At 39.5% G+C, this 21,687-nt stretch overlaps 1 protein-coding gene across 1 annotated transcript in view; it reads right to left on the reverse strand.

Annotated features, from left to right (window-relative positions):
* Positions 1 to 21,687, reverse strand: part of AMPH (amphiphysin) — a 216,549-nt gene that overhangs the window by 27,811 nt on the left and 167,051 nt on the right. Inside the window, exons 13-17 of the mRNA XM_070369336.1 lie at positions 19,817 to 19,840; positions 18,289 to 18,312; positions 15,452 to 15,484; positions 7,226 to 7,273; positions 2,778 to 2,903 (exon numbers count right to left, since the gene is read on the reverse strand). Of these exons, the coding sequence (XP_070225437.1) occupies positions 2,778 to 2,903; positions 7,226 to 7,273; positions 15,452 to 15,484; positions 18,289 to 18,312; positions 19,817 to 19,840 (255 nt within the window). The remainder of the gene's footprint in view (positions 1 to 2,777; positions 2,904 to 7,225; positions 7,274 to 15,451; positions 15,485 to 18,288; positions 18,313 to 19,816; positions 19,841 to 21,687) is intronic.

Here is a 21,687-nt window from a genome sequence, read left to right on the forward strand (position 1 = left end):
ATTAGCTATTCAGGGAATAAAACAACAAACAAAAATGTAATAAACCTCTCTTGAGAGCCCAGGGTTTCTTTGTGAACCACTGCTTAAATTTCCTGTTTTCAAAATTACATTTGTTTCTTTTTCAACAAAACCACCACAAATTTCACCTGATATGTAATGCATTCTGTCAAGACTAGAAATAATAACCATGTGGTGACATTTTGGTAGCAAACATGATGACCTCAAAAGGTCACGTCAACCCCATCCTGACTGATGACAGCCACAGCCAGTCTGCTTAATAATAGCTTGGGACACAGTGTGGATTTTGTGTCTTTACAACTGAATATCACACATCTAGCAACTGAAGAGACCTTTCTTTAGAAAAAATAACCCTAATATTATCTTGATTATCACCAAGGGAAAGAAGCTATAAACCTATGTTAGAGAACAAAAATACATTCTGTCTGACGTTATTTGCTTAAGTAGAAGGGAGAACTTGGGGAAGAACTGACTTCATCCAAGTATGTTCATTCTAAACACATGAAAAGGATCCCCTTTTGAAGGGCATTAGGCAAACTGAACTGCTGTGAGCTGCCCTCTCTTACTATTATGTTTTAGTTCATTTTAAGGGTGGAGAAGTCAACTGCTTGAAGTCTTTCTATTTCACAAGGAATCTAAATTTCTATTCTTTAAAGTTCAAATGAACTTTAGGAGACAAGTATTTTCAGAATGAAGAATTCTTTCAAATATATCTTCACTCAACATGAGGGAAACCAGGTTTAGTAATGGTTGATGCTTTACCATGCAGCTTGTTAAGTATTTTTAATACTACCCTTGATTTCAAAGATCACCAATCTTTTATAAGTCTTGATAAATGTAGTAGGTATAATAAAGTAGGTACTTGATAATTGATAACTGACTCAGATTGTTCACTGGACAACCAATAAACTTAGAATTTGAGAAAACAAAAATCCATGGGGTCGCAAGAGTCCGTGGGGTCACAACAGCCCATGGGGTCGCAAGAGTTGGACACGACTTAGCAACTAAACCACCACCACTCAGTTCCTTGGTTGTGTTTGACTCTACAACCCCATGGACTGTAGCCTGCCAGGCTCCTTTGTCCATGGGATTTTCTGGGCAAGAATACTGGAATGCATTCCCATTTCCTACTCCAGGGGATCTTCCTGACCCAGGGATTGAACCCATGTCTCTTGAGTCACCTGCCACCTCACTTTACCACTGAGTCACCTGGAAAGCCTTCCTTTGTTACTTAAATCACCCTAATTACGTGCAGAGATCACAATCTGACACCAAATGAAAAGTTCAATCTGCACTGAATTCCTAAGATCACCTGTGAATCTGGGGATGAGAGTTGAGAAAACTCTCCCCTCAAGCATGGTGTCTTAGCACTTCCCAGTCTACAGTCTGTGCAAGCAGCCCTCCTAGGAGGGACTCAATCTAGCAGAAAGAGAACATTTCTTGTTCTCTTTACAGGCTTTGGCCCAACTCTATACCTCTACATGGAAAATATGACCATTTTTCTTGAGTCATTCTTAATTTATACTTGCATCACTATCTTGCCCTATTATTTATTTTTCTACTCTATTAATAAATGATAAATTAGACAGATGACCTGCCTTTTTGTGGCAAAATAACAGAGGGCACCAACAGGAAAAATATAACTTTCATTCCTCTAGTTATCTCATCTAGACAATGTTGTTTTGGAAACTGGGAGATTGGTTCTCCTCTCTGTACAGATTACATGAAGGCTGTAGTAAATACTACAGCCTTTACTAAATGGTACTCTGATTAAATGGAGAAGGAAATGGCAACCCACTCCAGTATTCTTGCCTGGAGAATCCCAGAGACAGAGGAGCCTGGTGGGCTGCCGTCTATGGGGTCACACAGAGTCGGACACGACTGAAGCGACTTAGCAGTAGCAGCAGCAACACTCTGATTAAATTCTTGGGAGATGCTTTAACTCCATTTCATAAATAAACTCTTTTCACTCTCCATGGGTATTTTGGATTATATTTTCTTTGGTATCATTCTACACTTCCACGTGTATTAAATGATGCAATTCAGTATGGTGTGTATAGAGCCCATTCCGCGTTAGGATGTGCTGTGGTACACAGCTGCAGTGAGCAAGGTGAGAGGTTTCCAGGCAGACAGACGAGTCTTCACCTCTGCACAAAATAGATCCTTAAGCTCCCTCATATTATGACAACCAGTACCAGACTTGATTTTGAGCAAACAGTTGTACACATAGGAATCCTTGTAGATTCAATGATTTTTAATGTGGGATTTCAGTCCCTCATGGGGCCTAAACCAACCTACAAGACTAATACTGTAAGAAATCAATATGGAGACATAAACAACAAAGTGATTACCCTTCTACTTATCATCTGCAGGTTGGTCCCTAATGGATGGTCCGCCATTAGCCATCATAGGTGGGGCAAGCACTAACAAGTCTGGTTATTTGTGAGTTATTACCACCTCTTTACCATGAATGGGAGAGTAGCAGGAAGATTCAAGGTACCCTTTATTGAGAACCAAGCCTGTGGCAACATGACAGTGTTAGATCAGGTCTCTGGATATCTTCCTTTTTTAAAAAATAAAAAATAAGAGAATGAACTTTCACTGTCAAAGGAATAAAGGCCATTTGAACTTGGGAAGCTGTGACAGGTATGGAAGTGATGTGGCCCAAGTGAAACAGGAATGAGAAGGGAGAAATGGGATGAGATGAGCACAGCAGTGGTGGGGAGGTGGGCAGAGGGTGGGAGGGAGGTGGCGCTCACCGCTGCCCCCTCCTCTGGCTCCTCAGCCCGGGTGTCCAATCCAAGGTCCAGCCCAGTGGCAGGTGGAACAGCAGCAGCGGGCTCCTCAGCTTTCGGCTCTGTGGGTGGAGCCTGTTCAGATTCAGCCTTTGATGGTTTGTTTCGAGGGTTAGAGGAAAAAGATTCAACATGTGAACAGATAATGTTATGGAATACTGGACAATCAACAATTTTCTTCATCACGATATAGGTAATTAGCTTCATTAAATGTGTGCTGGAAAAAAAAAATCCAGATTAAGCATGATGGTTCTTTACAGAACTGAAAAAGTCTAGGAATAAACATATTAAGTTTCACAATAACGTCACTGTCATATCTTTTGAAGTTGGGCAAAGACTTACCATTTTGGTGACTCGTTGCACTTGCTTTCAACATTCTGAGTATTCGCTTCTTGGGACATTGATACAGTACTCTGCACTATGGAGCAGAGACAGAAGAGATCCTAGGAGCTCCCTCCTTTGGAAATTGGAAGGAGTAAGGAAGAATTCAAGGAGAACACAGTTCTGGGCACTGCCCGCTCTGTTGATGGGCAATGCAGCCAAAAAACTGAGGGGTCATCCTAATGATTCAGATCAAAATGCATTAATGCATATGAAAGGTCACTATGGAATGACTGTGCCACCGCCCAGCTAGGAGGAACAGACTCAGCCACCCGGCAAGGAGCCACCACAGTTATAGATACCTTGCCCTTGTACATTTCTGTTCAGTCCCTATATTTCACTTCTCCTTCCAACAAAATCCTTAGTCATCAGTCGTTTTCACATGATAAACTAATCCTTTAAGGAACTACTGAGCAGTATTCTCTTTGATATCAATTAGATTCTTGTGCAGACCAGAGTGAAGTCTTGTCTTCCTACTAGGACCTCTACCCACAGACACCCTCCTGATTCCAATTACATGCTGAACAAAACCTCTGGAATCTCTTAGCTCCAGACTTTTTCAGTTTTAAAGTTAGCAAGATTAAATAATAACTAGCTATGAAAAACAGCACAGCCAATCAATGCATGTTGCCGTGGCTACTGAAACTATTTCCTCTCTTTTGATTCATAGATTAACATACAGATGGCCATTGGAAGGTATGCTAAGATCTTTTTCCATCAAGGTGTTTAAACCACAAGAAAGTTTAAACGTGTTTTCCTAGAAGAGTAAGGAGTCTCCAATAAATATTACCTTTGGAGGATTCAGAAATCTCTGTAAAACATTTGCCATAAGAAATCAAAAGCCATCTTTCTCTCATATGTAGACTGAAATGGGTGCACAGGATAGGTTCCATAGGGAAGTGATGGAGAAGTTATGCTGAGATAATAGAAAATAATGAATAGCCTGTTGTTGGATAAATATGCAAACTATTTCTCTTATGCTGCCATCAAATCCTCCATTGCAACCCATGCCAAGGTCACATTACCCCTTTCTTGAAAGGGCATAATAAAAATAAAAGGATACTTAGGTAGATAAATGTACATAGATCTGGTATTTTTATGGGTTTTTATAACCTTTAAAGGGCGATGTGACACAAGTTTTAAGAAAGAATGAGATAAAATTCACTCTACTCTCAGGAGTTCTTTATTGGAAAAGATTTCACTTGTATTGTTCAAAAGGAATTACTTCATAATAGAACAGGTTTTCATTGCAGCTAAGAAATACTATAAGCTCTCACAGTATGATCTAATCATTTTGGAAGTCAAGGTGACTTGCTATGAGAGGATATCAAATGACCTACACAACAAGGATTGGAAGAGTAATTTGACAAAGACAAAGAAACCCATGGGCAGATGGTTGCCCCACTGTGAGCTGAGTCTGCAATGGGGGACGAGGAGCCAAGGAAGTTTCAAAACATCTATCAAATAAATTTATCTGTTTACATTAAGATTAAAAAAAGAAACCCAAAACCAAACACAAAGATAACCTAAAATGAAAAAATATTTGCATCAGTCTGGGTTTCTTGGAAGTCTGAGAAATTTTGAAGTTTCATACACGGCAAGAATAGGCAGGGTGTTTTCATGAATAAGTCCAATGGTATTTGCTTGTTGCAGTCAGACAATAACTCAGTGGAAGCAAAATATAAAGAGGAGGAATTGGTTATATTCCACTAGTCACAATATTTTCCTTTAATTATAATATCACGCCAAATATTATAATATAGCATTATAAATTTAAATTCTAGGGGGACAAATAGAATTAACTGAATGATGAGTAAGGTTGAAACATGACAGCATGACTATACATAAAATAGGCTGCTCAAATTTGGAAACTTAAGTCACTTATCTAATCCTTCTACGATAATGTAAAATTGAAAATATTTTGTCAAGATAGAAGGAAAAGTAAAGGTAACAGCATCTCGTGGAAAGATCTTAAAGTAGACCTTTAGGAATTGTGCCCTGTTTCAAGCACTTTTTTTTTCTTTCTATAAGAAGCTTCCCCTGGCAAACATTTTAAACAGGTTGATACCATGCTGTACCCATCTGGGGGCACTGGTGTTCACTGAAGTAGCCATCATTATACATTCAGAGGAGAGGTATTCTCTGTATATATTAGTGGCAGCAGGATGCCACGACGGTTTAACTCTGCAGACTCAGAAACGGAATTCCTGCTTTAGAAGAAAACAAGTATTGTTGCTAGAGTACACATTTTCTAGCATCCTCTGTGATAAGCTGGAAAGCAGGCAATGCAGGGTAAGAAGAGATGGTTTGGGAGAGAGGAGTTAAGGGTCTAGACGCATTCCAATATGGTAACTGCCTTCTCCAAACTTAAGACAGCTACTCTAATGAGAACTTCAAAGGGCCATGGAGCTAATCCTGAGTCCAGAGTAGGGTTTGCAGATTCAACAGGGTTTAAACTTGTACTCAAGGGATATGTCCTGGGGCCACAAGATGAAGACTAGGGAGATGTGCAGCTGACTACCAACTTCAGCCTCTGCTTTGCTCAGATCAGTCAATGAACCCACGTCCAGACATTGTTCTGCTTCTGGGAAGATGCTACACAATTGCAATTCAGTGGGCGAGGTTCACTGTGATCTCCTAGTCCTTCACAGCACAGAGCCAACACTAGCAGCATCTGCAGTGCTGGGCATGACACAGCTAAGCTCCCCATTGGAAAGACAGTACAAGAAATCTGCTTAAGAAAACACAGGGAAAGAGAAGAGAAGGGCCCACATGGAAGATCCTAGAACCAGCTGTATGTGTAGGGGTGGTAGGGAGATGTTCAGAGAAACTTAAAAACCACTGGATTCTGTGCCAGGAATTTGCAATTGTAGTAGGTGTGAATTTACTGATGACCCATTGCCTTTTTTTACAGCAGTGTTTCTCCATTTTTTAACTCATTCACAATTGGTAATTAAAAATCTCATCCTCCAGTGTCAGTATAACCCTTACTCCATCACCCAGACTGAAAACCACTAATAATCATGAAACATAAGTCTCTCTAGCTCCATTATTAACACCAATATAATATGAATTTTAAACATTTAACTCTTCATTTGCAGGCATCACAGACTCCACCTTTTACCTGGTTACCCAAAAGGCAAAAATACACCCATCTATGGACAGAGTGTTAAAGAAACACTTGTCTTTGAAAAATGGCCAATTAACCTTCTAGAGCAGAAATCCTTTCTTAGAAGTAAAATCATCTAAAAGGAAAAATTCATTCTATTTAAATCCAATTCTGAGTTTCCAAAGTGAAAGCCAGAAGCTGGGATAATTCTATGCCATTCCCACAGGAAAAGCAGTACACTACAAATAACCTTCCTGAACTAATCCTCAAAGAGCCTAAATCCTCCATAGTGCAGCAATGACAAGCTCTCAGTGACATTACTCAAGGTCTCTTTGTTCAGCCTTAGTAGTAAGCTGCTGCTACATATGTTTCCTATGATAACCAATCTTGCAAGAATCTCCTCTAACACCCAGAGTAAACTTTCTGCTTCCTACTCACTCCTGAGCTAAACTTTTCTCTTTATCTCATTAGGCAGCAAAGTAGGCATCACATCTTTACCATGTATTACTTCTTTCTACAGGTTACAAAATAAAGAGAGGAGATGAGAGATGAAGTAGCTCGGGTTCAAGAAAAAGCAAGGATCTATTCTGCAGCATGAATTCTTGAGGCAATTCCGTTGTCAGTCCTGTAGCATAAGCTATAGTTACACAGAAACATCCATGTTCTTGAATGGCTAGACTTCATGTTCCATCGAAGCCTATACTTTGATTTTTGCCAGGATCACTGTGCCTTTATAAATAGAAGCAACCACATACAAAGTCACATGATTTTTCAGGAGCTTTCCTTCCTATTTGCTAGAAAAGAGAGAGCTACAGAAACCACACTCTGAATACTTAAGCTCTAAATTACCTACAATGATCAACCTTGGAACATTTGGTGGTAATGAAAAATTTTCCCAAAACACAAACCAAAATCAACTCACCATGTTGAACATACTCTGGTCTGCCTGCATTGTGAACAATGAAGTATCCTGGAGTTGAAAAGTGGGGACAAAGTAGAAGATTCCAAATTATTAGGGTCTCAGTTAATTTGCCAAAACAGCAACACAAAGATATCATTTAAATCAGTTTCTATGAATTGCATCAACAAATACATTATAAAGATTCATTTGTCTCGTTTAGTTTAAATCAAAAGCAAAAAATGCAAATATAATTTCTGACAGTAGTTATTTTAAATATAAATCTGACCTAGTAGAATTCAATAATATGATGAGAAGCATTCAACAAAGAGCAGAGTTTTCAAAGGCATTATTGGCCTGCAGCTTCTCTCCAGGACATCATCAATGAATTAGAATTTAGTGGATCTAAACTACAAATTTAAGCATTTTAAATGTTGGATTCTTAATCTTATTGTTTCATCAAAGTGTGATATCTATGAATTAATTGACACGTGTACCCCAATGTTCATCGCAGCACTGTTTATAATAGCCAGGACATGGAAGCAACCTAGATGTCCATCAGCAGATGAATGGATAAGAAAGCAGTGGTACATATACACAATGGAGTATTACTCAGCCATTAAAAAGAATACATTTGAATCAGTTCTAATGAGGTGGATGAAACTGGAGCCTATTATACAGAGTGAAGTAAGCCAGAAGGAAAAACATAAATACAGTATACTAACACATATATATGGAATTTGGAAGGATGGTAACAATAACCCTGTGTACGAGACAGCAAAAGAGACACTGATGTATAGAACAGTCTTATGGACTCTGTGGGAGAGGGAGAGGGTGGGAAGATTTGGGAGAATGACATTGAAACATGTAAAATATCATGTAAGAAACGAGTTGCCAGTCCAGGTTCGATGCACGATACTGGATGCTTGCGGCTAGTGCACTGGGACGACCCAGAGGGATGGTATGGGAGGAGGAGGAGGAGGGTTCAGGATGGGGAACACATGTATACCTGTGGTGGATTCATTTTGATATTTGGCAAAACTAATACAATTATGTAAAGTTTAAAAATAAAATTAGAAAAAAAATAAAAATAAAATTGTATGCAATATATTCATTTGGGATATGGATTGTAAAAAAATCAAGATGGAGACAAGGTAAGGGAACAGTGATCTCAGGGAGAATCTTCATTCCCCATTATATGGGTAACCTGGCTTATACCCTCCAGACAAGAAACCAGAAGAGTCTTTCCTGGGTAATCTAACCAGTTCAAAGGAAAAAAAAAAACCTAAATAATCAGATATCAACGGTTCTCCAAAAGAAAAGATAAGCCAGTGACATTTGGTCAAAGATGGAGGATGGAACACAGGCATTTACCTCTGTTGCCTCCAGAATCCAAACCAGATAACAAGAAGAAAATTAATTTTTAAAGGCATAAACCCATGAGGGTAAAAAGAATAGAAAGAAAAACAACCGCAACAAAATTTTGAAATTAAAAAGCAAACAAATGAACAGTAACTTGGAGGATCTAAAAAGTCTGCACTGTAAGTTGATGTAGAAATGCCAAAAACAACCCAATGGATCAACAAAGTAGATGGACCTAGAGAGTGTCGTACAGAGTGAAGTAAGACAGAAAGAGAAAATCAAATACCGTATATTAACACATAAATGTGGAATCTAGAAAAATGGTACAGATGATCTTATTTACAAAACCAACATAGAGACAGACATAGAAAACAAATGTGTGGATACCAAAGAGAGGGAGAGAGAGGTTCAGATGAACTGGGAGATTGTGGTTGACATACATACACTATTGATACTGTGTATAAAATAGAAGGATTATATTGTCACCCTGCTTATTTAACATCTATGCAGAGTACATCGTGCAAAATGCCACGCTGGAATCAAGATTGCCGGCAGAAATATCAATATCCTCAGACATGCAGATGACACCACCCTAATGGCAGAAACCGAAGAACTAAAAAGCCTCTTGATGAAAGTGAAAGAGGAGAGTGAAAAATCTGGCTTAAAACTCAACATTCAAAAAACTAAGATCGTGGCATCCAGTCCCATCACTTCATGGCAAATAGACACGGAAACCATGGAAACAGTGAGAAACTTTACTTTCTTGGGCTCCAAAATCATTGCAGATGGTGACTGCAGCCATGAAATTAAAAGACACTTGCTCCTTGGAAGAAAAGCTATGACCAACTTAGACAGCATATTAAAAAGCAGAGACATTACTTTGCTGACAAAAGTTCATCTAGTCAGAGCTATGGTTTTTCCAGTAGTCATGTATGGATGTGAGAGTTGGACTACAAAGAAAGTTGAATGCTGAAGAATTGATGCTTTTGAACTGTGGTGCTGGAGAAGACTCTTGAGAGTACCTTGGACAGCAAGGAGATCAAATCAGTCAATCCTAAAGGAAATCAATCCTGAATATTCATTGGAAGGACTGATGCTGAAGCTGAAACTCCAATACTTTGGCCACCTGATGCGAAGAACTGACTCACTGGAAAAGATTCTGATGTTGGGAAAGACTGAAGGCAGGAGAAGGGGACGACAGAGGATGAGACGGTTGGATGGCATCACCAATTTGATGGACAGGAGTTTGAGCAAGCTCCAGGGATTGGTGATGGACAGGGAAGCCTGGTGTGTCACAGTCCATGGGGTTGCAGTCCAACTCAACTGAGAGACTGAACTGAGCTGAACTGAACTGAATGAGAACCTATGTATAGCTCAGGGAACTCCACTCAGTGTTCCGTGGTGACTGACATGGAAAAGAAATCCCTAAAAAGAGGGGATATATGTATACATATAGCTGATTAACTTTTCTGTACAGCAGAAACTAACACAACATTATAAAGCAACTATACTCTAATAAAAATTAATTTAAAAGAGAATTATAAACTAGGTACCACGAGAAATGGAAATGACGGTGGTACAAAAGCCAGGGGAACTGGTTGAAAGTCTAGTGAATATTACTTAGACTTGGAGATAGTCTCAAATTTGAAAACCAAGCAACACCCTTTGCCCCTATTTTGAGAGGCTGAAACAGAGGGTCTCTGGAGTCTCTGGACCGGGGGACACACAGGTATATTAGGAAAGTAGAGGAATTAATTGAATATTTACCTAATAGAGACAAGGGCTCCTCCACTACTCCTCCCAGCTCCTCCCAACTACTTCCCCATTCAACTCCAATTAACCTGGCAACCAGGCTTGAACCCTGACCCGACCTTCACATACCCAGAGAAGAGACCAGAAGAGTCTTTCCAGAGAAACATGACCAGCTTGAGAGAGAAGGAAAAAAAGTCAAAAGAATCTGATACCAGGAACTCCTCAACAGAAAAGATGAGCCAGAAAATCCTACAACAAAACCCATAGTCAATGAGTCCCACCTACTTGTACAAGTCTCTCAGTTTTTCAGTGACCTCCTCTTAAAGAGACAGCCAAGGTCACCAGACATTTGAGGAGTCTCAAGAAACAAAGACTTTACACCTTTGAGAATTATTAATACCCTTGGAGATACAGTGGAAGATGGTATGCTCACAACATAAGAAGATGCTATTCAAAAAGAAATATTCAGTAAACAAAAAGCTTATGGGAATTTAAATATATATATATAGAAGTTAAAAAATCTGTTAGACAAGTTGGAAAGCGGAGAAAGAGAAAAGGAAAAGGGGGAAAAAAGAAAGACTCACTCAAAAAGTCAGTACATGAAAAAGAGAAGTGTTGCAGAACAAGAAAACAAACAAAAAAAAATCAATTTTCAGATTAAAATGGCCTAGTACAATGTATGAAAATAGATGCAGACCACAGTACATCATTGTAAAATTTTAGAAACATGGGTATAAAGATTAGGTGGACTTGCAGAGAAAAAAGGTAGGGGGGTATACAAGCACACAGAGAAATAGAGAGAGAGGGTTTCTTACAAAATATCAAGACTCAAAATGACAGTTTCTCATCAAAGAAAAATCCTATATGGTATCACTAATATGCGGGATCTTAAAAAATGATACAAATTAACTTATTTACAAAAAATAAATAGATTCAGAGACATAGAAAGCAAACGTGGTTACCAAAGGGGAAAGGCTGCTGCTGCTAAGTCGCTTCAGTCATGTCCGACCCTGTGTGACCCCATAGATGGCAGCCCACCAGGCTCCCCCATCCCTGGGATTCTCCAGGCAAGAACACTGGAGTGGGTTGCCATTTCCCTCTTCAATGCATGAAAGTGAAAAGTCAAAGTGAAGTCACTCAGTCGTGTCCAACTCTTAGCGACCCCACGGACTGCAGCCTACCATGCTCCTCCGTCCATGGGATTCTCCAGGCAAGAGTACTGGAGTGGGGTGCCATTGCAGGGGCAGATAAATTAGGAGTTTGGGATTAACAGATACATGCTACTATATACAAAATAAACAACAAGGTCCTACTACATATAGCACAGGGAACTATACTCACTATTCTGTGATTAAACCATAATGGAAAGGAATAGGGAAAAGATTATATACCTGCATAACTGAATCACTCCACTGTACATCTGAAACTAACACAACATTGATAATCAACTACACTTCAATAAAATTATTTATTAAATGTTAAAAAAGATGTACCCTACGGAAACGAAAAAGAAATGACAGTTTTTCCGTGGCAACACTAGGAGATAGAATTGAGTGGAACAACGGCTTCAAAATTCTAAGGGAATATAGTGAATAACTTATAATATCCAAACAGTCTATTAGGTACATGAGGACAGAGATACTTTCAATACAGGAGGTCACAAATACATGCGTCTTGTGCACACTTTTCTCAGGAAGTTACTGGAGGATGTGCTCTATCCAAATAAGGGGTTTAACCCCAAATGAGGGTGATTTGTGTCCCCAAAAGAGTGGATGGACAGAAGAGAGGTGACCACCCCCACAGCAGACGTGATGGGAGACCCTGTGATTATAGCTGTGCAAGTCATAATCCATAGCGTTTCCAGGTCTGACTAGAGCAGTCCCGAAGAACAGTTTCAATGTTCAAGAGGATGAAACTTAATGAATGGTTAATGTTTTAAACAAAAAGAGAGATTTCTATAACCACAGAATATGTGGTTGAATTAGAAATAAGTACCTAGAAAACTAAACAAACAAATAAAGAAGCTCGCAAACAAATAAGCTCACAAACAAGATGCTACAATTACTTCCTCCAAGGAAAAAAATGTTAGCCTAAAAGGAAATGTAAACTTCATCACTTGACCAATAAGAGCATTTACAGCATCATAATAATCCCACCACTGACTGGCTGGCTGGCTGGCTATGATGTCACTGGAGGGCAGGAAGCAGAGAAAGAGATATGAACTCCGAGGGTAGCAGATTGAAGACACTTTAGTCTTCTAGAGAGATGAGTCCATAACTAATGCTTTGGAAATCAAGAAGGACCATTATAAGAAAGTCATCACACATGTAGCAGTGAAACCAGAGAATCTGTTACAAGGTGTGAAAGTATTTTCCTCTGAGAAGCAGGAAATGGAGGGGGTATAAAACGGCCTAAAGTTTAAAGTTTTTTGTTTTTTGTTTTTTTTTTTAATTAAAAAAATCCTTTTAAACTGTGTTCTGCTTTATTGACTATGCCAAAGTCTTTGACTGTGTGGATCACTATAAACTGTGGAAAATTCTGAAGGAGATGGGAATACCAGACTACCTGATCTGCCTCTTGAGAAACCTGTATGCAGGTCAGGAAGCAACAGTTAGAACTGGACATGAAACAACAGACTGGTTCCAAATAGGAAAAGGAGTACGTCAAGGCTGTATATTGTCACCCTGCTTATTTAACTTATATGCAGAGTACATCATGGGAAATGCTGGGCTGAAGGAAGCACAAGCTGGAATCAAGATTGCTGGAACAAACAGCAATAACCTCAGATATGCAGATGACACCACCCTTATGGCAGAAAGTGAAGAACTAAAGGGCCTCTTGATGAAAGTGAAAGAGGAGAGTGAGAAAGTTGGCTTAAAGCTCAACATTCAGAAAACTAAGATCATGGCATCTGGTCCCATCACTTCATGGGAAATAGATGGGGAAACAGTGACAGACTTTATTTTGGGGGGCTCCAAAATCACTGCAGAGGGTGATTGCAGCCATGAAATTAAAAGACGCTTACTCCTTGGAAGGAAAGTTATGACCAACCTAGATAGCATATTGAAAAGCAGAGACATTACTTTGCCAACAAAGGTCCAACTAGTCAAGGCTATGGTTTTTCCAGTGGTCATGTATGGATGTGAGAGTTGGACTGTGAAGAAAGCTGAGCACCGAAGAATTGATGCTTTTGAACTGTGGTGTTGGAGAAGACTCTTGAGAGTCCCTTGGACTGCAAGGAGATCCAACCAGTCCATCCTAAAGATCAGTCCTGGGTGTTCATTGGAAGGACTGATGCTGAAGCTGAAACTCCAATACTTTGGCCACCTCATGTGAAGAGTTGACTCATTGGAAAAGACCCTGATGCTGGGAGGGATTGGAGGCAGGAGGAGAAGTGGACGACAGAGGATGAGATGGCTGGATGGCATCACTGACTCGATGGACGTGAGTTTGAGTGAACTCCGGGAGTTCGTGATGAATAGGGAGGCCTGCGTGCTGCGGTTCATGGGGTTGCAAAGAGTCGGACACGACTGAGCAACTGAACTGAACTGAAGTACTTCCTGGAAGGAAAGTTATGACCAACCTAGACAGCATATTAAAAAGCAGAGACATTACTTTGTCAACAAAGGTCCGTCTAGTCAAGGCTATGGTTTTTCCAGTGGTCATGTATGGATGTGAGAGTTTGAGTATAAAGAAAGCTGAGTGCTGAAGAACTGATGCTTTTGAACTGTGGTGTTGGAGAAGACTCTTGAGAGTCCCTTGGACTGTAAGGATATCCAACTAGTCCCTCCTAAAGGAGATCAGTCCTGGGTGTTCACTGGAAGGACTGATGTTGAGGCTGAAACTCCAATACTTTGGCCACCTGATGCAAAAAGCTGACTCATTTGAAAAGACCCTGATGCTGGGAAAGATTGTGGGCAGGAGCAGAAGGGGACGACAGAGGATGAGACGGTTGGATGGCATCACCGACTCAATGGACGTGGGTTTGGGTGAACTCCAGAAGTTGGTGATGGACAGGGAGGCCTGCGTGCTGCGGTTCATGGGGTCGCAAAGAGTCGGGCATGACTGAGTGACTGAACTGAACTCTTTAAATGATGTGCGTTTATAACTGATAAAAATACAGACTTTAAAAATGAGACATAAAGAACAGTTCTTAAAACCCAATATTTTGAAAGAGTTCGCTTCTATGGAAAGATACATTATCATCTCTCTGTGTGTTTGTGTGTTTGTGTGTATCTGTATTCAGGTGCAAGTGTGTGAGTGGGTTTTCTCTTTTTATAGATCACATGTGGCAAAGTTGTCAAACTTTTAAATGGAGAAATTCTGAAGGTTGATATTCAAAACTGATCATGTGTAAGATCTGAGACGAAACACTCATCACAGCTAGGCAGATATTTGAAGTCTCCCTTGAAGAAGTTTTCAGAACTTATTCCATGACTTGATAGCCATGTGGTCTGCTTTTCATATGGGTTACACTGTCCATCTGTTGGGACACATGCAGTGAATGGAACAGTCCATTGTGTGGCCCCTCCATCACAGACTTCCAAGGAAAATGCTGGCTTATTGGCCAGAGCCACCCTGGTCAATGGTTTGTGATCTTCCAATGGCTCCTTTCTGAAGAACCACTGAAAAAATAAGGTTCTGTGTAGTATGACTCTTAAATGAATCTTTAGAAGGAGGCTCCTAAAAATCACTTATATTGTCTAAAGAGCCATCTCATTAGATCCAACCAATCCTATCTCTTCTTTTCCAAGAAGAGGCTGCTGAGCCTAGCAGATCTCTCAGATTAAGACAACTTCAAATTTCTAGTGGAGGAACCATCAGAATTCCATAGTATACCTTATTACCAATAGCCAGTTAGTGTCATGGAGCACTTAGTATGTGCCAGGCTTCTAGACTGTCTCTGCACTGGCATCTCATTTAACCTTCACAACAACCCTGCAACCTTACTACTATTACTATTTCCATTACTAAGTTCACAAGAAGTGGGGTCAAATTTTATATTGACATATTAATTTTTTTTCATTTTTTCTTTTATTTTTTAACATTATGCTATTCCAGTGACCAGAGGTTCCATATTTTTAAAATTTGCAACGTTCTCAACTGATGAATTTTACCAGTAAGTCAATTTCTTACCTGGGTGAATCCATTAAATGAACCTCCAGAAGCCTAAACAGAAATGGAAATCAGAGTATGTTATTTTTTTCATTACTTCTGTAGGATTGATAAATGTCTATTAGACAATTGGGAAACTGAAGACCACCACAAATTTTAAAATAATACAAAAGGTCGCTGTGCATTCAAATGCTTAGGAAATGGAAAAGGCCATACTGTATTATTTTAAATAGGTTGACAAAAAAGGGAAACATTAGTTTTATAATTATTGCTGGTATGTGGCTAACCAAAGCCTACTTTCCTGATAATGAGAACATGATTCCATACAAGAGCCATGAGGGTTTAAATAGTTCTTTTTTTAGCCATTGATAGACTCTAGAAGCACATCCAGTACTTTTCTCTAAATACATCACTTTAATGAACAGCTATTATGAGATTTTATAGTTTCAATGGACCTTGGTAGAAACATTTCATGTGCTTTTATTGGGGTGTAACCACTTTGGGAACAGTAAATTAGTCTGTTTTTTCTATATATCTTAATGCTTGAACAATAAAACTGAAAGTAGAAAGAATAAACACAATAAATGGGATGGTAAAATAGACTCTCATCAATTCCCAACACAATCATTCTGCTTTTTCTGTTGTCATTTTGGTTGTCTTTTTTGTCTGTTTTTTTTTTTTTGTCAACCTATTTGTGTTTGGTTTGCACAGATTTCAAGAGGCACATGACAATCTGTTAAGGAGATGAGGGAGACCTTGGAGAAGACATAGATGGATGATGAAGTAGGTGAGGAACATTAGGAAAAACAGAGCCTACAGAAGTCTTTGGCTAGTCTATACTACATACTGGGGTAAGTACCTCTTCTTTATCAGCCTCTATTTCTTGGTACAACAATCCATATCTCTGGTTAGCAATTTCATCTTCAGATAAATCTGAGTTGTTGGTGTCATTGTCTTGGGGACTAGCAGAACTCTCGGTGCTAGCATTCTGGGAGGCTCCCAGAACCAATGGTATAGCTATCTCTTGGCTTTCTTCCCAGCAGCTACCAATGACTTGTTTCCCACCTACATCTGCTAGTAAATCCACCTCCAGCCCTTTCTTGCTTCCAACTGTATCTAAGCATTCCCTGCAATTATCTAAGCCTTCTATGCCTCTGGTAGACCAGTGGTTAATAGAATCAAGACAACTGGCAAATCCACTTGCTTGGCCATCTGGTATACCAGAGAATTCTACTATTTCTACATTATTCCCTGCTGAATCCAAGCTTGGCTGTCGGATTTGACCTGGATCTGTTCCCCAAGGCCCTGGTTTTGCAATTCTTGGCAAGTTAATGGTTTGGCTACAGTTCCTAGTCCCTGTACTTTCAGGTCCCTCTATTAATGAATCCTCTGTCTTACACAAACACCAGTCTCTTCTGTTTGCATCAGTTCCCAGAGCAGAATTAAGATCTGTCCTAGACTGAGTTGCTGCTTTGTGTGTTACTGATAAAACAATAGCCTGATTTCCATCCCTGTCAGCTCCAAACGCATGTAACACAGCCCCACACTGAATCTCTTTAGCATCTGTACTCCCCTGTGCTAAGTGATACATTATATTATGGCTAGGAGGGCCTATTAATTTTTTATCTTCGTCTTTTTCAGCTAAGAACCATCCCTCTGGGCTGGCATCTTCAGTATTAGACACAGAGTCAGCCTGGGGAGGCAGAATCAAAATATCTGTATGACTGGCACCGTTAGCTTCAGAACTCTCTATAATTTCACAATTACTTATTACTACTTGATTCCCTTCATCTAGCCCTTGGGCTCTGTCACTAAACTCATCTGCTTGATCTACATTTTTCATGTCTTTTTCTAATATGTCAGTTTTCTCAAGATACTTTTCATCAGTCTTTATGCTTTCTTCACACTCAGCACTTAGATATTTCCTAGTTTCCTCTTCATTGATTTTTAAGGTCTCCTGGTCTTGCTTTCCTAGTGTCTTAAAAAGATCTACTACTCCATTTCCTGTACTTTCACATGTTCTCTCTTCAAATTCCTCTGTCCCTTCTAGGTCCTTGACACCAATAGTTCCAGCCTCTACCTTTTCATATGTCTCCACACCTGCCCAGATAGAATCTTCAGTCTTCTGGTTTTCTTCCTCTTCTTCTGACTTTTTAATATCTTCTTGACTTTCTTTGACCAGGCCACTAGTTTCCATGGCTGGTATCTCTGAGTCAGGTAAATCATAAGGATGCTCCATCTCCATACAAGCAGCCCCAGGCATGGGGTTTGGGGGCAGTTGTTCATCTCCACATAGAGGGGCTGGCCACAGGACATTTTCACCCTGCCCAGCTACAGTGTGCCAATCAGCAGAAGGAAACATTCCAGTGGACAATCCCAGGTCCTGTTCTGCTTCAGAGAGACATGCAGAGTCTTCCTGTGACCCATCTTGGGTCATTTTCTGGCTGACACTGTCTGTACTACCATCGGGGCCCCAAATAATTGCACCTAAATCAATCTGAGATCTTTGAATTTCTTCGGTCAACCCACTGTCTGGAGTTTCCTCCATAATCAGGTTACACAGGGAAAGACTTTTTGAAGAATCAGTCTTTAGAGTATGCAGAAGAGCAAAGAAAAAAAAAAAAAAAAAAACATAAGATGAAATAGATCATGGTAAGATTTGATGAGAAACACAAAAGTCTTCAATAGAGTAGCACCAGTTAAATAAAGCTACAGAGTATGTAAATTAAATTGTATAATATTACGTCTGTGACTAGCAATGCCATGAGAAATGAAAGCTCATTCTAAGATAATACACTCTGTATACAATGTATATTAAATATGAAAAAAAATCCAGAATTTTCTGGATATTTACCTACCGGCTGTACCAAATCAGTGCTTGTCTATATGAGTAAAAAAATAATAATAAATAAGCATATGCATGATCATAAGACAAGAAAAGAAAATTTCCTAGCACATTAAAATCTCACACTGACCAAAATCAACATACCGTTGAAGACTTTGACTTTTACTGGTTTAAGATTAAGTTTTGCAATTTGTTTTGCAATAGAAATGAGTTTTGTTTCACTATTGTGAAGACTACACAATTGAAACATGAAGCTAGCCCCTGTCACTTTCTAAAATCAACAAAAACATTTTATGGTTATAGAATCCCAATGTTCTGAATGTCAGCCCTTTTTGTGAATATCCAAGTAAAACCACCTCCCTATAAAAGATGTTTTCATGCAGAAATTTTTTAGCCCTTTTCTTGAGAGCCTTCCATGATGCTTCAATCTCCTGAGGAAGGGAAGGGAATAGTCATCTTTCTGTTTTAAGGGAAGAAAGGAGCAATGTCACTTCAGAAGACCAGGCTCATGAATAGTTAGATCTACCCAACTTTCTTGTTGCTGTCTCATTAAAAGAGAAGAAAACATTAAACTCAAGTTGAGCTCTTAAGATCACGTGACCCAGGGCTCTTCTAAGACAGGGGAGAAAAGGGCCCAAACGCAAGAGAAATGGGGCTTCATATGGGTGCAGTTATTTTCTTAATTTCACAGATGTTGCCACCACCAAACTGTGCTTTAGTCTCAATTCTCAATTTTGGAAATGTTCACCCTTGCACATCAGATTAGCTGAATAAATAACATCAGCAGTAATATAGACTTTGTATCAATACATGACAGATACTGAGCTAAATACTCTACAAATATTATCTCCTTTAATCCTCACACAATTCTCTGAGGTAGGTGTCATAACCCTTATTTTACAGATGAGAAAAAACTGAGGCTTCAAGAGTTTCAGAACTTGCTGAAAGTCATGTTGTTATAGTAACTGCAGTGTAGACTCACATCCAGGGATGTCTGGCTCTAAAGCTCAAATCCTCTGTGACTAAGCTTCAGTGAAAATAATAATGAAAAAAAAGCGTTCCCTGGGGACTCCCCTGTTTGTCCAGTGGTTAAGACTCCTCGCTTCCACTGCAAGGGATTCAGGTTCAATCCCTGGTCTGGGAACTAGGATCTTACATGCCTCATGGCAAAAAAAATTTTTTTAAGTTTTAATGGTTCCCTGTGTGGAATAGCTTGTCATTTACATTTTCTCATCCATACTTTTCATGTATTCTATAAGCAGTAACAAATATATATGCCCTTTACTACAACATTTCCTCTGGCCACCGATAATCAAAGAAGATGCATGAAGGGGCACAACACTGAATTCTTGCTCACCCAAGAGTCTGGTATTTACTCTTTTCCTCGCCACTGTTTCTGGGTGCAGATAAATGCTTAGAAATCATCAGGGAGCTGATGATTGTCATCAAAAATGTCTGGGTCTTCTTTCCATAATAGATAAAATATAACAAGGTTCCCAATATCTAGCCATCCAGATACATTAAAATAAGAGTTCTCTTACCGTCCATAGGTCCCAGGGCAATGTCTGAAAGCAAACAAACAAACAAACAAAAAAAAAACCATCAGCAGATAAACCTCAAGCATGTAAAAAATACGGAGGTGATATAAGTTCTTGAAACAGAATCATAAACATTTTAGAAACGTTTAGTACAGCACTGCCCAATATAATTTTCTTTGGTGACAAAATGTTCCATGTCCATGCTGTCCAATATGGCAGCCACTAGTCATATGTGGTATTGGGAGTTGAAATGTGCAAGTATAACAGAACCAAATTTTAAATTTTACATTCTTATATTTAATGTAGATTATTGAAAATATCCACATGTGTCAATCTGTTTTTCACTCTGTGAGTGAAATCTATATCCAAAGTATGATGAATGGACTTACATTAATACACACACACATACACACACAATTAAAGTGAAGTAAACAAGGTGTCCAGATATTAGAGTTTATCACTTCTTTGAGGAAATGCAGATCCTAGTCACTTCAAAATGCTATTTATTCTACCCCACTCCCCTATCAAATTAAAGAGGATGACCTGTTTGATGGTAAATGACCTCCAGAAAAGCAATTCTTCAATATGTTGAATCAGACAACACACAGCTCAATTAATTGGCCATCATGCAAATTAGCAGAGTGCCCCCTAAGACATGTGGCTGAATTACACTTATTCCTGGCATTTTAATTATGAAACTTATTGATCCTGGGGAATAAATCCAAATGGTTGAAAGGACTTCCACTGTGTGTAAACAGTGGAGGAGACCTCTCTTTCTTAATTCCTTCGTGACCGAGAATTACTGCTAAAGCCACATCGTTTTCTGTTCATGCCTTTGTGACTAGACTACATCCATGTTGGTTTTCTTGTTTTGAATCTCTAAATGTGCACAGAAAATTAGAGAGCCTGACACTTTCATCTGAAAAATATGACAGTTTCCAGATGGGATTACAGGGTTCTGTACTACAGAAGACAGGCCCTGTGGTTCCAACTGAAAACCCCCTCAGGCTGGTCTGGGCCTCCTCTAATGTCCCCCTCCCCTGCAGCTCTAGGCAGCCTGGTCAGTCTCTCGATTAGCACTCACTTGTAGAATGACATGACAACTGAAAGCCAGTTACTGGTACACAGAGTCCTTCTGCACCCTACATGCATTTTCTGGTTTTCTAGATGGTTTATGTTTTCTTGCTTCACAGCCCTTTAAGAATCACAGCTCCTAAAAGCTCCTACTCATCTCTGCTTAATGCAGAAAGCACAGGCATTTTCTCTGAAGGAAGGCAGCAATGTGAAACGTCATGTTTATCACTCCTTACGATCATGAAAGGACATGTTAACTCATGTGGACACTGCAGAGATCACAGGGTGAGGTGCTCTGTGAGCAGAAAGAACAGCAATTTAAAACACAGGATCAGGCGATGGGGAAGGGATATCACGTTGAGTCAAGGAGACAGAAGGTAGCAAAATCTAACAGCTCTGTGATTTTTGTCATCCCAGCCTAAGACTTTTCTTCTTCACCAAGGATGAGCTATGTGACTAGAGTTGGATCACAGGTCAATGCTGCAGTGAGGTGACTCAATTACGGCCACTGGGAAGCCAGAGCAGTTTATCACCTGACCCGAGGGAAGAGCAGAAGGGCACATACAGCTTGCCCTGATGGCAGTAATGAATTTCTGCCAGAGACTAAGACCTCTGAATATTTAACCCAGGTCATTTTTTGTTGTTTAATTCTGAAAAAAAATCTCTTAGTCTTAAATTCTGTGATTCATGAATTCATTTAACCATGACTTGATAGAAAAGAGATTCCTCTCTTGAGTCAAACTTGCAGCTTGAAATGGTATGGCATCTCATCCCCTGATCATCACAGCATCCACTGTGGA

This window comes from Bos mutus, chromosome 4, assembly GCF_027580195.1.
Source record: "Bos mutus isolate GX-2022 chromosome 4, NWIPB_WYAK_1.1, whole genome shotgun sequence".
Classification (NCBI taxonomy): domain Eukaryota; kingdom Metazoa; phylum Chordata; class Mammalia; order Artiodactyla; family Bovidae; genus Bos; species Bos mutus.